Below are 17003 nucleotides of genomic sequence, written 5' to 3' on the forward strand. Positions count from 1 at the left end.
TGAACACAGACACATAAAGGTACCTAGCAATATACAGTGATAAGTCAGGAAGGCTTATACACCATCTGAAACGCAATTACAAAAATGCACACCTAAATGTGACCCTCCTCATGCTTCAAAGTGATAGAAACTTATTTCGGGAATTAACAGTTACTAAAATCAGTAGGTGCCCTATATGTATCTCATATTTCTTTTTGCTATATAATATGCCATCATGATTTATTTTCCTTCTATTACCTCTATAATAACAATATAGGATTTGTGTGTCGGTGGGGGGTAAATCCCAGTTTCAAAGTTTTATTTTACTGTGTTGTCTTTTCTAGGTTCCTTTTCCCAAGACCATAGCAGTTTGCTCCCTGGCCTTTGATGCAATTGGAAAACAAATCAGTTCCCCACATTTCTCCAATTAACATACAGAAAGGACAAAGGGCATTCCTACTAGTTAGTGTGATTTAAGTTGGGTTTTTTTTAAGATTTTATTTATTTATCTGACAGAGAGAGGGGGAGCACAAGTAGGCAGAGCAGTAGGCAGAGGGAGAGGGAGAAGCAGGCTTCCCACAGAGCAGCGAGCCCGATGCGGGGCTCGATCCCAGGACGTTGGGATCATGACCTGAGCCAAAGGCAGACACTCAACCGACTGAGCCACCCAGGCACCCCTGTTTTAAGTTATTTTAAGCAATGTTTGCTTTTTATAATCCTACAACATGAAAAACACCAAGTAATGCCTCAATATGCTGACGTGGGGTGTAGACGTTAAGGCAAAACCATGGGCTGAAGTGCTAGGGTCACCACCACCATCAATTATCAGTTACCCAACACTCCAGTGGTCTAGCATTTTCTGGCATTATTGCTAAACATAACGAAGTTGACAGTCAGCCTGTTATTAAAGTGATATTTGGGCTTCTTTCCAGGACAAAAGAGAAAAGACAGGTTGTAAAAATAGCCAACAGTGGAAATATTACCAATAAAAAGCATGTTTCAAAACAGTTTCATATTCACCTTTTCAGAACAGGAAGTTTTTTTTTTTTCTTTCTTTTTAAGATTTGATTTATTTATTTGACAGAAAGAGACACAGTGAGAGAGGGAACACAAGCAGGGGGAGTGGGAGAGGGATAACGCTGAGCAGGGAGCCCGATGTGGGGCTCGATCCCAGGACCCTGGGATCATGACCCGAGCTGAATGCAGACGCCTAACGACTGAGCCACCCAGACACCCCCAGAACAGGAGGTTTAAACCAAGAAGTTGAAGGAGGAAAACCCAGAGAAACTAATTCCGTAACTTTCATGATTAGAAAAAAGATACCACAAAATAACTATGGTCAGCCATATGAAGGACCAACTCTGCCAGCCATTGGAAGAGTTTCAAAAGCAAGATGTTACCCTGTGCTGTGCTCCTATACACATAAAAAGGCAAGTAATAATGTTTTCGTCTCAACTTTAAATATTTTAACACCTAGGTCATACCTGTCACTCGAAAAAAAGTCCAAAAATGAAAAAAAAACACAATAAAGTAAAATTACCTGTAATCCCACCACGCCAAGAGATTCACTGGTAACATTTTTAGTAACAAGACACTATTTTTAATTAGCCACTGAAGTGCCCCCAAATCATTTCACTTATACTATTTTAAATTCCCTAAAACCAGATTTATTTCATTTTTAAAAACCGTCAGGTTGTAAAACATGGAATCGCAGATGAGAAAACAATGCAAACGTGTAAAGACAGACACAGCTCACCTACTTAACCACCCAGTTCACTATCTCCGATGACAAAAACACCACCAATTGGCCCTGGAAGCCTCAGGAATAAGAATCAGAGACACAACATTTACACTGAGTCCCCAAAGGTAGTCGTCAGGGGCCTGAAAGCAATCAGGCAGATCGATCTCCGCTTTAAGTCCCCTACTGCCACCCACATTCCAACAATTTGCCAAGAGCGAACTACGACTGTGGTACTAAATCAGGCACAATGGTCCTTGCTTTCCAAAGTATTCTGCATAACCCTAAATAGTATGCACAATAAAAATATCAACAATCAAACTTACCACTGCATTCAAGGATACACGAGATTATCTAAGTGTGTACGGAGACACATTATATTCCTGGTCATACCGATTCAGTACGTCCAAATAAAGACGTCAATACAATTAATTCGTTAAAATGTCAGTGAAAAATCCCAGGGGGCTTTCTGAGTGACCCTAACAAAACGAATTCTAAAGCTCAATCAGAAGAATAAATGGGGGCGCCTGGGTGGCTCAGTTAGTTAAGCAACTGCCTTCGACTCAGGTCGTGATCCTGGAGTCCGGGGATCGAGTCCCGCATCAAGCTCCCTCCTCAGTGGGGAGTCTGCTTCTCCCTCTGACCCTCCCCCCTCTCATGCTCTCTCTCTATCTCATTCTCTCTCAAATAAATAAATAAAATCTTTATTAAAGAAAAAATAAATAAATAAAAGCTTATTTTAGAACAGGAGTTGAGAGTCCTAAAATTGCTTAAAGTAAATGTCCACAAAGAGAACTGTTAAAAGAACTGTAAAACAATATGCAAAATATACATTATCTTAGATGAAATATACACTTAAATACCACAGTGGAAAGGTATATCTCAAATATTACTGCAATTATCTTCACTAATAAAGAGAGGGGGTACTGGGCAATTTTTTTAGTTTTCTGGTAGTTTAAAATTTTTCTATTAACAAAAATAAATCATCACTGTTTAATAAGAAAAAACTGAGTTGTTTTTAGGGTTTTTTTTCAAGATCATTTGAATCTAATGATTTTGCTTCTTCAGAATTTATTTTTTAAAATGAAAGATACAAAGACTAAGGTACAAGATGCTCTTTAAAGAATTTAGGGCGCCTGGGTGGCTCAGTCAGTTAAGCATCTGCCTTCGGCTCAGGTTGATCCCCGGGTCCTGGGATGGAGCCCCATGTCAGGCCCTCTGCTCAGCTAGGGGCCTGTTTCTCCCTCCCCACTGCCTGTGCTCTCTAGCTCTCTGTCAAATAAATAAAATCTTTAAAAAACATTAAAAAATTTTTAAAAAACTAAAGAATTTGAAATAATAAACACTTGTCATCCAAAACAGGCATAGTTAAGTAAGTTGTGTGAAATGCAATGCATCCATTAAAAGAAATCTCTTCCAGAAAACCATGTGACAGCATGAGAAATGCTCATGACCTAATATTAACTAAAAAAGCAGATCCAAAAATGCATCTGAAGTCAGATCCCAACTGATATTAAAAAGTTATGAACTCATCTCTACAAAATAAAACAACTAGAAAAGAAATACGAATCAAAATACTACTAGTATTAATGTCTAGGTTGTGAGACTGTGATTGTTTTCTTCTTCATATTTTCAAATATTTTTCACGTTTTCAACAATGAATTTGATTTACTTCTAAAACCTGGGGCAGGAGTCCCACATCGGGCTCCTTGCTCAGCAGGGAACCTGCTTCTCCCTCTCTCTCCCTCTGCTTGTGCTCTCTCTGTCAAATAAATAAAATCTTTAAAAAAAAAAAATAAAACCTGGGGCAGGAGAACACAACATAAGCAGTTTGCTATGAATGATATTACAATTAAATATGACAGATCTACTGAATATTCGGATAGTGCAACATAAAGCTGACATTCTTAGATCCAGACAACATGGCCTCTAGAACACAAATATCAAACCCAATGCTCTGGACCAGAAACAAATTAACAGAACACGAAGACTCAGCCTCTAGAGCACAAACACTGCATTTCTTTCTCCTGGCTAGGTTCTCACTGCCACAGAACTCATTCTGTCACTGCTGCTTTAACACTGGTAATTGTATTAAGAACTTGGGAAGCCTTATCTGGAAGTCAGGAAGCTTTCTGCCAATTCTCATACCAGCTAATGCCCTAAAGAATACTAATTAGGGGGAGTCCAAGTTATTGTTACTCTCAAATAAATCTGCCTGATAACAGATTTCATAGGACAGATGTGTAAGACTGCTAACTCTCGAGATTAAACACATGGGGGAATTCGGAAAACAAGAAGTCTCTTAATAAATACTGTTAAAATTTTCCACAGTGCTTTTTGTGGATTAAGTGACTTAGAGGAGTTTAAAAAAAAAAGTCAGCTGCTTTAAGTTTTCATCAGAAGATATATACACAAAACACAGACATTCACACGTCTCATTAATAATGTTTTTCCTTTATCAACAAGGCATTACTATAAAAACCTTGCGTGTATAAGAACAAATATATTGTTTCCAGGATGGAGCACTTACGGTATGAAAATCATACATACATTTAAACACACAAGTAAGTTATCAGCCCCCTCCTCTAAAACAAGCTTGTTTAATAGAGCCCTTATAAAGTCACGTCACAGTTGAACTCATTTATCTATTGCTGTATTTATAATTCAAGATAATTGTTGTAAACCAACACTATGCAAGGTTTAAGATTAGGAAAATTAATATGAAAGGAAAAACATTCATTTTTTTGGTTCTTTCTTGAGTGTATTGTACATTTCCTCTTTGACAAGAATAAATATACAATAACACACTAGCCAATGATGAAAATGACCACAAACAGAAACAAAAGATATTCAAATACTTTGTCTGGATTTTGTCTATTGGTATGCATGCCTACCCAAAAGGAACTGAATTGAAGTCAGTTTTCATTGGTTAAAAGAGGTAAGTCACATGGTTTTTTATTTTTAATGCATTAACATGCTATTTTCTTAAAACATTATTTAATAAACAGAAAGAGGTAGTTTAAGCATGGTATAATATGGCAGGAAGTGGGGCATCGAAAGCAGAAACTATAAGAGCAACAACTAAAAAGCACAGGTAAAGGTGTTCTGCCTCCAGGATTGGAGGGATAAGCTAACAAATCAACTTTTCTGCTGATGATAACTATAAGCTCTAGGAAAAAATGCAAAAAAAAATAAATAAAAAACAAGTATCTAAGGGCTCTGGAACATGAACAGAAACAGGCAGATTTTGCAAAGGAGTCAAAAATTGGAGGAAGCAAGCTGGCACAAAGTGAATTTCCTGAGGTCTTTTTGTGTGACTATGCCCAAAGGCGAAATTGCAGGGACAGGGGCATGAAGCAACTAAAACTGTAAGAGAAAAGTCCTATGTCTTCCTGGTAGGAGGAACCAGAAGCATGAGGCAACCACTGGCAACAGAGTGGGAAAGGAATCCTAGAATGGAAGAAACCAGAAAATGGGAACTCCAAATTGGGTGTATAGACTCAGCCCATGTGTCTGGCTGACCCTTTACTTAACCGTGCATGTGTCAGACTGACAGCAGTCTGAGCTCAGAATCTGAGCCACCTCCCACCGCAGACATGCAAGAGTTTGTAGCGTGAGTTTAAATAAGTTAAATGCTTGCTAAAACTAGCAAAATATCAACACTCTTCTGAGGGAATGTAAGTGACTACAGAGTATCCACAAAAGAACATTCACATGTCCAGGAAATAATCCCAAATTATTTGACATATGAAGAGCCAAGAAAACATGACTCATTCTCAAGGGAAAAATGATCAACAGGTGCCAACATCTAGGTGATACAGATGTTGGAATTATTAGACAAAGACTTTAAACAGGCTATTCTAATTATGTTCACTGAGGTGAAGAAATATAAATAAATAAATAAATAAATAAATAAAAGCTTTTTTTTCTTTTTTCAAAGGTCTCCTACATATAGGTAACTGGAGTCCCCAGGAGGAGAGGCAAGAGAATATAGGACAGGAAAAAAATATTTGAATAATGTCTAAAAGCTTCCTAAATCTAGTGAAAGATGTAAATTTACAGATTCAAGGGGTGCCTGGCTGGCACAATAGTAGAACATGAGACTCTTGATCTCGGGGTTGTGAGTTTGAGCTCCATGTTGGGTGTAAAGATTACTTTAAAAAAATAATACAATCTTTTTTAAAATTTTAAAAATTAAGTTTACAGATTCAAGAAGCTCTGTCAACCCTAACATGATAATTACAAAGAAAGCCATGCCTAAGTACATCATAGTTGAGCTGCTGAAAACCAATGATCCAACGACAAAGAGAAAATCTTGAATACCTATATTTCTATATGGCAACAATGAGGCAGGGGCCCCTGGGTGGCTCAGTCGTTTAAGCATCTGCCTTTGGCTCAGGTGATGATCCCAGGGTCCTGGGATCGAGCCCCATGTCGGGCTGCTTGGCGGGAAGCCTGCTTCTCCCTCTCCCATTCCCCCTGCTTGTGTTCCCTCTCTCGCTGTGTCTGTCAAATAAATAAATAAAATCTTTAAAAAAAAAAAAAAGAAGAAGAAATACTAATGGAAGTTCTGAAGGCTGAAGTGAGATGATACTCAAAAGAAACTTGGATCTTCAGGAATGAATGAAGACACCTAAAATGGTAAATATCAGGATAAAGAGAAAATAATTTAGCCTTTTAATTTCTTAAAATACTTATGACTGTTTAAAACAAAATTATAACACCACTTAGTAGGATTTATAATGTATGCACATTTATATATATGGCAACTACAGCATGAAAACCAATGGGGATTGGAATAAATGGCCCTATATGCATATAAGGTTTCCTCATTACATGTGAAGTGGTATAATACGAACTCTAAGTAGACTGAAAAGGTATGGATGGATGTTAAAATTTCTAAAGCAACCACTAAAAAATAATGCTAAGAGATAGCATTAAAAAGGCCAGAGAGGGACGCCTGGGTGGCTCAGTCGGTTAAGCGGCTGCTTTCGGCTCAGGTCATGATCCCAGGGTCCTGGGATCGAGCCCCGCATCGGGCTCCCTGCTCGGCGGGGAGCCTGCTTCTCCCTCTCCCTCTGCCTGCCTCTCTGCCTACTTGTTCTATCTCTCTAATAATTTTAAAGATTTTATTTATTTATTTGAGACAGAGAGAATGAGAGAGACAGAAAGCACATGAGAGGGGGGAGGGTCAGAGGAAGAAGCAGGCTCCCTGCCGAGCAGGGAGCCCGATGCGGGACTCGATCCAGGGACTCCAGGATCATGACCTGAGCCGAAGGCAGTCGCTTAACCAACTGAGCCACCCAGGCGCCCTCTAATAATAAAATCTTAAAAAAAATAAAATAAAATAAAAATAAAAAGGCAAGAGAGAAATTAAAATGGAATTCTTTAAAAATTTCAAACAATGCAGGGGGCGCCTGGGTGGCTCAGTTGGTTAAGCGACTGCCTTCGGCTCAGGTCATGATCCTGGAGTCCCGGGATCGACTCCCGCATCGGGCTCCCTGCTCGGCAGGGAGTCTGCTTCTCCCTCTGACCCTCCTCCCTCTCATGCTGTCTCCCATTCTCTCTCTCAAATAAATAAATAAAATCTTTAAAAAAAAAAAATTTTTTCAAACAATGCAAAAGAGGACAGGAGAGAGAGAAACAAAGGAACAGAAACAGAGGGAACAAAGAACAAGTTTTAAAATGACAAAAGCATGGAAATAATTACACATATATACACAGATAAGTTGAAAGAAAAGGACAGGCAAACATAAAAAACACAAAAACAAAAGGGGCGCCTGGCTATCTAACTTAATGATAATGGAATTACGACATGTGATTTGTGGGATGCACCTACAGCAGTGCTTAGAGAATAATCTGTGGCTGTAAATGTTTGTATTAGAAACAAAAGGTCAAAATCGATGAGTAGGAAAGAGTCTTGGCTAAATCCAGAACACTAGCTTGGCGGGGAGGGCTGGCGCACCCACAGAGGAGACGAGAAGGTACACTAAAAGTAAGAAATGGGGAAGACTTGCAAACTGCTTGAATGCTGAATGTCTTCCCCAACCCAGCTGGCAAAGGGTAGAAGCCTCACTGGTTTTCAAGGTGTTTAAGCACACACTGGACCAATCACTGGCTGACCACGAAGCTATACTGACCCAGGGGCAATCTCCAGAAGGCCAGGCGTAAAATATTTTAGAATTTTTTTTTTTTTTTAAAGTAGGCTCCATGCCCAGCATGGAGCCCAAGGCAGGGCTTGAACTCACAACTGTGAGATCAAGACCTGAGCTGAGATCAAGAGTAGGACACTTAACTGACTGAGCCACCCAGAAACCCCTAGAAAAGTTTTTAAAAATCAATCACATATGGTTCTACCTCAAGAAGTGGGAAGGAGGGCAAAGTAAACCCAAAGCAGGTAAAAGGAAGGAAAGGGGGTGCCTGGCTGGCTCAGTCGGAGGAGTGTGTACCTCTTCATTTTGGGGTCACGAGTTTGAAGCCCACGTTGGGTACAGAGATTAAATAAACTTTAAAAAAGGGGGGGGTGCCTGGGTGGCACAATCAGCTAAACAGCCAACTCTTGGTTTTGGCTCAGGTCAGGATCTCAGGGTTGTGAGATCAAGCCTCGCATCGGGCTCCACGCTCAGTGCACAGTCTGCTTGAGATTCTCTCTCCCTCTCCCTCTCCCTCTGCTCCTCCTTCTTGTGCTCATGCACATTCTCTCACTTTCTCTCTCTCTGAAATAAACCTTTAAAACAAAAAGGAAAGGGAAAAAGGGGAGAAAAAAAGCAGAAACCCAGTAAATAGACAAAAACAAACAATACAGAAAATGAACTAAACCAAAAGTTGGTTCTTTGCCAAGACCATCAAAATCAGTAATCCCCAGGGGCACCTGGGTGGCTCAATTGGTTAAGCATCTGCCTTCGGCTCAGATCATGATCTTGGGGTCCTGGGATCAAGCCCCGAAGCGGGCTCCCTGCTCAGCAGGAAGTCTGCTTCTCCCTCTCCTTCTGCCCCTCCCCCACTTGTACGTGCTTGCTCTCTCTCTCTCTCTCTCAAATAAATAAAAATCTTAGAAAAAAGTCAGTAACCCCCAGCTAGTGTGATCAAGGAAAAATGAGAACACCAATCACCAATATCACATGTGAAGCAAGCGGTTATCACTACAAATTCTGCAGACGTTAGAAGAAAAACAAAAAACACAGATAAAGTTTAAAGTTATAAGCACCTTTTAGCAAAACAGCTGAACGATCGCCTCGAGTCATATTCACAACTCTAATATTCATCTGTTCAGCACAAATAAAAGCTATGCGTCTAAAAGTACAATTTAATATAAACACAACCATACCCTCGACTGAAGTGAAGCAAGTCTCTCCCTCCATCCCCACACATCGTCCTGAACAAGCTCCTACGGCGGCATTATCAGGAACTTCTACAACTACCTGAATTTGTGCTGCCTTTACAAAATAATTGTCAGGTTTCTACCTCTTCTAAAGTGCCTTTATCAATTTTTGCTTTTTAAAACTTTCTGGTAGTGTGCTCCATTTCCAGCTTTCAAAATAAATGAAAAGGTTATTTTTCTCAAGCTATTCATATGAAAATTTCTAATGCATTTAGGACACTCAAAAACACTCAATGTCTAAATATTGAGAATATGACTAGAAGGTTCTCTGACTTTTAAAATATTTCTGGGGCTCCTCCCCCATTTAATAAAACTACTTAGGAATATAAAAATCTTAGGGGCGCCTGGGTGGCTCAGTCGTTAACTGTCTACCTTCGCCTCGGGTCATGATCCCAGGGTCCTGGGATAGAGCCCCACGTCGGACTCTCTGCTCAGCGGGGAGCCTGCTTCTCCCTCTGCCTGCTGCTCCCCCTGCTTGTGTTCCCTCTCTCGCTGTGTCTCACTCTGTCAAATAAATAAATAAAATCTTAAAAAAAAAAAAGGAATATAGAAATCTTAAAAATGAATGAGCTATGCAGATGTAACCCTTAAAGGCGATTTCTTGGGCATCTGGATGGCTCAGTCATTTAAGTGTCTGCCTTCCGCTCCGGTCACGATTCCACGGTCCTGGGATCGAGTCCTGCATAGGGCTCCCTGTTCAGCGGGGAGTCTGTTTCTCCCTCTCCCTCTTCTCCTCCCCCCTGCTCATTCTCTCTCTCTCTCTAATAAATAAATAAAATCTTTAAAAAAAAAAGTGATTTCTTACTCTGCTACTTTGAGGAAAGTTCTCAAACAGTGAGACTAGGTGATGTTCTCTATGGTCATGTACTATCCTACCTGAAGAGCCACAAGGAAACAATGCTGAACGTATGGCTGGTATGGGCTATCACCACCTGAACACCCCAAAGCCACAGGAACCCTCGCCTCACCTCTTGCAAACAAACAAAAAATCAGCAATCAAACCGAACGGCACTAGGTAGAAGGTTTGTTTTTTTTTTAATTAAGTTTTTTATTTCAATTCAATTTAATTAACATAAACTGTATTATTAGTTTCAGAGAAGGGTTTTAATAGTGTAACAAGGTTCCCTAGAAAAAGAGAACTTTCGGGGCGCCTGGGTGGCTCAGTTGGTTAAGCAACTGCCTTCGGCTCAGGTCATGATCCTGGAGTCCCTGGATCGAGTCCCGCATCGGGCTCCCTGCTCGGCAGGGAGTCTGCTTCACCCTCTGACCCTATCCCCTCTCATGTGTTCTTTCTCTCTCATTCTCTCTCTCTCAAATAAATAAAATCTTTAAAAAGAAAAAAAAAAGCACTTTAAAAAAAAGAGAACTTTCATATTCAAGATATGGAAAATGGCTTTTTAAAAAATCTCGATTAGAAAAAAAAATAAAAAATCTTGATTAGACTTAGTACTATCAAAAGAAAAAGGTGTCAGGTAAGAAGAAACTTCTTAAATGTAAATTAAAAATTAATCTGTAACAGCGCCAAAGAAGCCATCATAAGCTGCTATATAAATAGGCATTTAATGATTTTTCCAACGTTACATTATTGATCTAACAGGCCCTCTGTTTCCGCTGAAATGAATAAGTAATTTGTTTAAGATAACATTAATAGGGTTTGCAGCACTTTAGATATGCTGGGTCTCTCTCATCATTAGAATTACCACTATAAAAAACAGATTTTACACTGTCTTTCAATGAAACATCTGCATAATTTTAGAAATCACAGCAAAAGACCAGAGACATCAGATACATTTATCCCATTTAAGAAGGCATTTCTAAGTCCTAATACCTTGAGTATCACTTACTCAGCTCAATAAACATTTAACATCCTCGCTAATGTCAGACGCTACTCAGAGCACTGAGACACAACAGTGAACAAGAGGTCTAGTCCCTGCTCTCGGAGAGTTTACAGTCTACCAGGGAAGACAGTCCAACAGGGTGTGTCAGTAAAGGATGCCAGGCCGGCACAGAAAATGGGACCCAATCCCCTGCACAGGGAAGGGGGGAAAACAACCAGAGAAATGGATGTTTAAGCTGAGATGAGGAGGGAAGTGGGACACAGCCAAGCTCTAGAGGAAGAGGATGGCAGAATCAAAGGTGGCTTGTGGCAAAGAGAAGTAGGCTCACAGGAACAGCACACGCAAATGGCCAGGTATTTATGTGAAGAGCTGTCTTTGGGGGGTGCCTCGGTGGCTCAGTTGGTTAAGCATCTGCCTTCGGCTCAGGTCATGATCCCGGGGTCCTGGGATCAAGCCCCAAGTCAGGCTTCCTGCTGAGCAGGAAGCCTACTTCTCCCTCTCCCTCTGCCCCTCCACCCCCCCCTTACCCCCACCCCACTGGTACACGCTTTCTCTCTCAAAAAAAAAGCATTGTCTTTTGTGTAAGAGAGAATAGTGGAAACCTAGACTTTCCCAGTAAAGCTGCATCTACGTAGAGACAACAGTCATCTACTTCATCTAGGAGGAAAAAGGTAAAAAGTGCACGATTCCATCTTGGCCTCTTCCCTGTGTTACCCACTCACACAAACACTGAGTTACTCCAGCCACGGTGCGCTCCAGGTACTAGAGAAGGAGTCAGTGGGGAAGGAGATGGACTCAATGTTGCCTTCGGGGAAGCAACACACGTGGGCAAAAAATCACATGGCAGGTGCTTCTGTGGCAACATGATTCTGCAATGCAGCTCCCAGATGTCGGGTATCACAGACTGAAATACTGAGCTGGAAAGCTACCGTGTGAGGCATCTTTCAGTCATAAGTGAGAGAGCAAATCACTGGACAGCAGATGTGGTTTAGCAGCAATGTGAAAAGAAGCGCTGACACCCATATGCTTGTATTTGCAAGCAGACACCACCAGCTATCGTCTTAGGGATTTCCAAGCACTTTTACACACTCTCATTTGTACTGTTCACAGCAAGGGAGACAAAGCAGGTATTTTTTTTTTTTTTTTAAGATTTTATTTATTTATTTGACAGAGAGAGACACAGTGAGAAAGGGAACACAAGCAGGGGGAGTGGGAGAGGGAGAAGCAGGCTCCCCGCCGAGCAGGGAGCGTGACGCAGGGCTCGACCCCAGGACCCCAGGATCATGACCCGAGCCGAAGGCAGACACTTAACGACTGAGCCACCCAGGTGCCCCCAAAGCAGGTATTTTAATAACTCCCTAGCATTTGTCAAGCCCTGCTCGTGGAGAGCCGAGCTCCCTGCTGGGCACTAAATGTCCATGATCTCATTTCACAAAGTAACCATCACCGCCTCCACCTCTCAAAGGAGAAGCCTGTGGCTTAGAGAATTTACGTAACCTGCCCAAAGACACATGGCTGACAGGTGGTGGGGGCAAGGTTAGTCCGCGGGGCAGTCTGGCTTTGAAGCCTGTGCATCTCCTTCCATCCCGCTGCAGAGTTTCAACGTCACCCAAGTGTGACCAGCAGGAAGGCCAAACAGTGACACTGAGCAGAAGGGGTGCAACCAGACCTCCAGCTGGGAGTTCTAGGTCCATGTCCTTGTGGCCACAGGACCTCTCGCTTTGCTCTCAGTTCCGTGTCCTTGCGGCCACAGGACCTCTCGCTTTGCTCTCAGTCTCAGAGTCCCTTCTCCCTCCCTGAAGTTATCTTTAGCTCTCCAATAATCAGTCCCTTTGGGTGCCATCTCAATGGTCTTTCCAAGGATTGTGGGGGAGTGGATCAGAGATATATGCAAATACCGAAACATTTAACAAGCGACCGCATTCACGCCCAGCATCCAACACCAATTCTTGGTGTCACGTGCTCCCGAAGTACATCTCACACTGCAATCCACTATTAAATAACTATCACAAAAGTTCAAAGCTAGGCCAAGATTTACATAATCCCATGTAATCCTAACAATAACCCCAGTAAGTCCATACTATCATCCTCAGTTTACAGAGATAAGAAGAAGCTTCTCAAGGTTTAATAACCTGCCCAAGGTCACACAACGATAGCTTGTGCAGCAGCATGATTCCAGAGCCTAAGCTTCTCACTACAACATAGCCTGTATTCCTGCAATGGTCACGGCATTAAGAAGAAACACCAAAATACTCTGATCTGAATGTGTATATTTGTGCAAGTTTTCCCTATAATAATTACTCATGTAGTTACATTCTCAGAAATATAGTTTTAGTATGTGGCACCTTGTTAAATTACAGGGCGCCTGGGTGGCTCAGTCAGTTAAGCATCTGCCTTTGGCTCAGGTCATGATTTCAGAATCCTTGGATGGAGCACAGTGTTGGGCTCCCTTCCCAGTGGGGAGTCTGCTTCTCCCTCTCCTTGTGCCCCTCACCCTCATTCATGCTGCCTCGCTCTCTCTCAAATAAATGAATAAAATCTTTAAAAAAATTAATTAGGCATATCACTTTATAATGTTATCCCTCTTACATTATCAAGCACCAGAGAAACTTGAAATCTATTTGAATAAGTAGCTGAACAACACATATTTTAGTCAATAGCTTTTCATCCTAAGGAAATAGAACGTTTTGAGATGGTTAATAACAAAATTATTTAGGGCCCAGTAAGAGATGTGGTGCTCCATCTTTCTACCATCCTACTTTAAAAGCAAATAAAGTATCTTTTGGTTTAATGAAATGAATAGAGCACACAAACTTATAAATAAGTGGAAAAAGGATGGAGACGAGCGAACGGCAGTGTTCCCCATTCCTCTCAATTTGCTACTTCTAATTCTCCAAGCAAATCTGCAACTCGTTTTAGAAAAAGTGCCATGGGAAGGGAACAGAAAGGAGGTAAGTAAAGCAATGTACTACATAGTATATCTAATGAATTAATAAACTGGTCTTTTTTTCTCACCTACACATGATACTAATTATCTATTTTAGAGACACAAACCAGGCAACAATGCTTGTGAATCAGCTGAGTGAACCCACAGTATAAGGAGGGCGAGCTCCCACTTTATTAATATACAAAACAAATGTCCAAAGCACTTACCAATCTGCACTTGTTCGGGCTGGCTGAGAGAAACAAATGCTGATGTGTCATCAATCCAGGATATCTGAATGTTACCTGCAATGTTGAAGTAAAAGTAAAGGGAACATTTAGCCAATTAGATCACTACCAGACTTCATTTGCATATCTGATATATTTCAGAATATGCGTTAATTTCAACAGAGATGAGGTACTGGTTTAAAAGGTGATCAAAATCTAGGCACCACAGAGAGCTAAAACTTAAATCTACCACAGAAGTTATTTCAGTGAACACTTCAAGAAAAGAGACAAGCCAGGAGGGGAAAAAAAGCAGCTTTAAAAATGTGCTTTAAAAACAAAAGAAAGGGGGCGCCTGGGTGGCTCAGTTGTTAAGCGTCTGCCTTCGGCTCAGGCCATGATCCCAGGGTCCTGGGATCGAGCCCCGCATCGGGCTCTCTGCTCTGCCGGGAGCCTGCTTCTCCCTCTCCCACTCCCCCTGCTTGTGTTCCCTCTCTCTCTGTGTCTCTCTCTGTCAAATAAATAAATAAAATCTTAAAAAAAAAACAAAAACAAAAGAAAGATCCTGCTGGATTAAATCCTGGGGCACTTCATCTTTCAGCCCAATCTCATGCCAGAGCTGGCAATTTCTTTCCTATCAAGATCACAACAGGGGCACCTGGGTGGTGCAGTTCGTTAAGCGTCGACTCTTGGTTTCAGCTCAGGTCCTGATCTCATGGGTTGTGAGACTGAGCCCCATGCCGAGCCCCACACTGGGCTCTGCACTCAGTGGAAGTCTGCTTGGACATTCTCTCCCTCTGCCCCTTCCCCTGTTCACACTCTCTCTTCTCTCTCTCAAATAAATACATAAATCTTTAAAAAAAAAAAAGAAAAAGATCACAAAAAAAATCAGAGACCACATAAATTCAAAAACACATCTTTCTAAATTTTTAGAGACACAAACTTTGAAAATTACGAATGGGAAACATAAAATAAATCAATGTAGCAAAAAGTACAAAAAATTCAACATCAGTGTCAAGGCCAGGTGAGGAAAACAGTAGAAGAGGAACAAAGGAAAAGAAGGCGTCAGAGAGAGAAAACCAAGAGAGACTAATAGAGAAAAGCCACTAAGAGGGGCAGAAGGCAGTCTAGTGAAACGGAACGATTTTCACATGAAGAGACAAATCTTAAAGAAAGGCTAACTAGGGGCACCTCAGTCGTTAAGCGTCTGCCTTCGGCTCAGGTCATGATCCTAGGGTCCTGGGATCCAGCCCCGCACTGGGCTCCCTGCTCGGCGGGAAGCCTGCTTCTCCCTCTCCCACTCCCCCTGCTTGTGTTCCCTCTCTCGCTGTGTCTCTCTCTGTCAAATAAATAAATAAAATCTTAAAAAAAAAAAAAAGGAAAGGCTAACTAGCTGCAGACACAACAGAACACTGGAGAGCACTAGGGGCAAGGAAGGAGAGGGGTGGCGGGGCAGAAAACCAAAGGGAAAGCAGAGGCCTAATTATTTGGCTACTGCTCTTCTTGAAAAAACATGAGAAGACTAGAATTAGAAGTGGGTCAACAACACTGGAATTTAGTAATGAAAAAATGTTTTAATTCTTATCAAAATTTTCAAAGGCTATGAATGCTTGCAAACTGCTCTCACTGTCATAGGACAATACCTCACTCCCTGCTACACAGCAAGGTGCCAAAATGACTTTCTCGATTACAAAAGTCACTCCTCCACCTTGTATATTTTAGATAAATAATAATAGTGAACATGGGCGCCTGGGTGGCTCAGTTGGTTAAGCGACTGCCTTCGGCTCAGGTCATGATCCTGGAGTCCCGGGATCGAGTCCCGCATCGGGCTCCCTGCTCGGCAGGGAGTCTGCTTCTCCCTCTGACCCTCCTCCCTCTCATGCTCTCTGTCTCTCATTCTCTCTCTCTCAAATAAATAAAATAAAATCTTAAAAAAAAAAAAAAATAGTGAACATGCCCTAAGTAGTTACTAGGTGCCACATACTATTCTAAATGCCTTCCATGAATCAGCGCATTTAATCCTCATGAAATGCTTATGTAGTAAGGGGTATCACCATCATCACTGTCATCGTCTCTGATGAGGACACAAAGACAGAGAGAGGCTACTTGTCCGATATCACACAATTGATTCTTTTTAATTAAAATGAAAACAAAATTCTACTCAGAGCATTCTACTTAATTTAGCCAATTAAAGGGTGACTACATAGGGGTAAGAACTTAATAATACAAGATGAGAAAAAACAGCAACAACATCAAAAGCTCTCAAAAGAAATGAGCTGTGAAATTCAACTGCATTTCTAGATCTGTATTTAAATTAAAAAGTAGGACTAGAATTTCAGAAGCTGTTGAGACCGTCTGCAAAGACTAGGATAACTTTCCTGAAACATACCTGCTTTCACTTACTTTTCTAAAAATTAAGTCTGTAAAGTGTTTTGCTTATAAAAGCTAATAAATAGATGCTTATTTTAGAAAACACAGAAAAGCTGGGGCACCTGGGTGGCTCCATTGGTTAAGTTCTTGATTTCGGCTCAGGTCATGATCTCAGGGTCATGAGATCGAGCCCCTTGTCAGGCTCTGTACTGGACATAGAGTCTCCTTAATATTCTCTCCCTCTCCCTCTGCCCCTCCCCTCTTCTTTCTCTCTCTCCCTGTCTCTCTCTCTCTCCCTCCCTCCCTCCCTAAAAAATAAAAATAAAAATACAAAATACAAAAAAGCATAACAAGGAAGAAAAAAAAACCTATCTAAAACAATCATTGATAATAGCACGAGGCCTCCTTGCAGTCTGATTTTTATACAAAGTATTAAAAAAATATTAGTTATATAGAACTCTACTTTGTATCTGCTTTTTTTTTTTTTAAAGATTTTATTTATTTATTTGACAGAGAGAGAAACAGCGAGAGAGGAAACACAAGCAAGGGG

General features: G+C 41.1%; 1 protein-coding gene across 2 annotated transcripts in view; it reads right to left on the reverse strand.

The window, feature by feature from the left end:
- Positions 1–17003, reverse strand: part of PARN (poly(A)-specific ribonuclease) — a 160577-nt gene that overhangs the window by 86684 nt on the left and 56890 nt on the right. For both annotated transcript variants that reach the window (XM_044915622.1, XM_021698157.1), the window contains one exon: positions 14090–14164. In XM_044915622.1, the coding sequence (XP_044771557.1) occupies positions 14090–14164 (75 nt within the window). The remainder of the gene's footprint in view (positions 1–14089; positions 14165–17003) is intronic.

The sequence above is a fragment of the Neomonachus schauinslandi genome, chromosome 5 (assembly GCF_002201575.2).
Source record: "Neomonachus schauinslandi chromosome 5, ASM220157v2, whole genome shotgun sequence".
NCBI classification, from domain to species: Eukaryota; Metazoa; Chordata; class Mammalia; order Carnivora; family Phocidae; genus Neomonachus; species Neomonachus schauinslandi.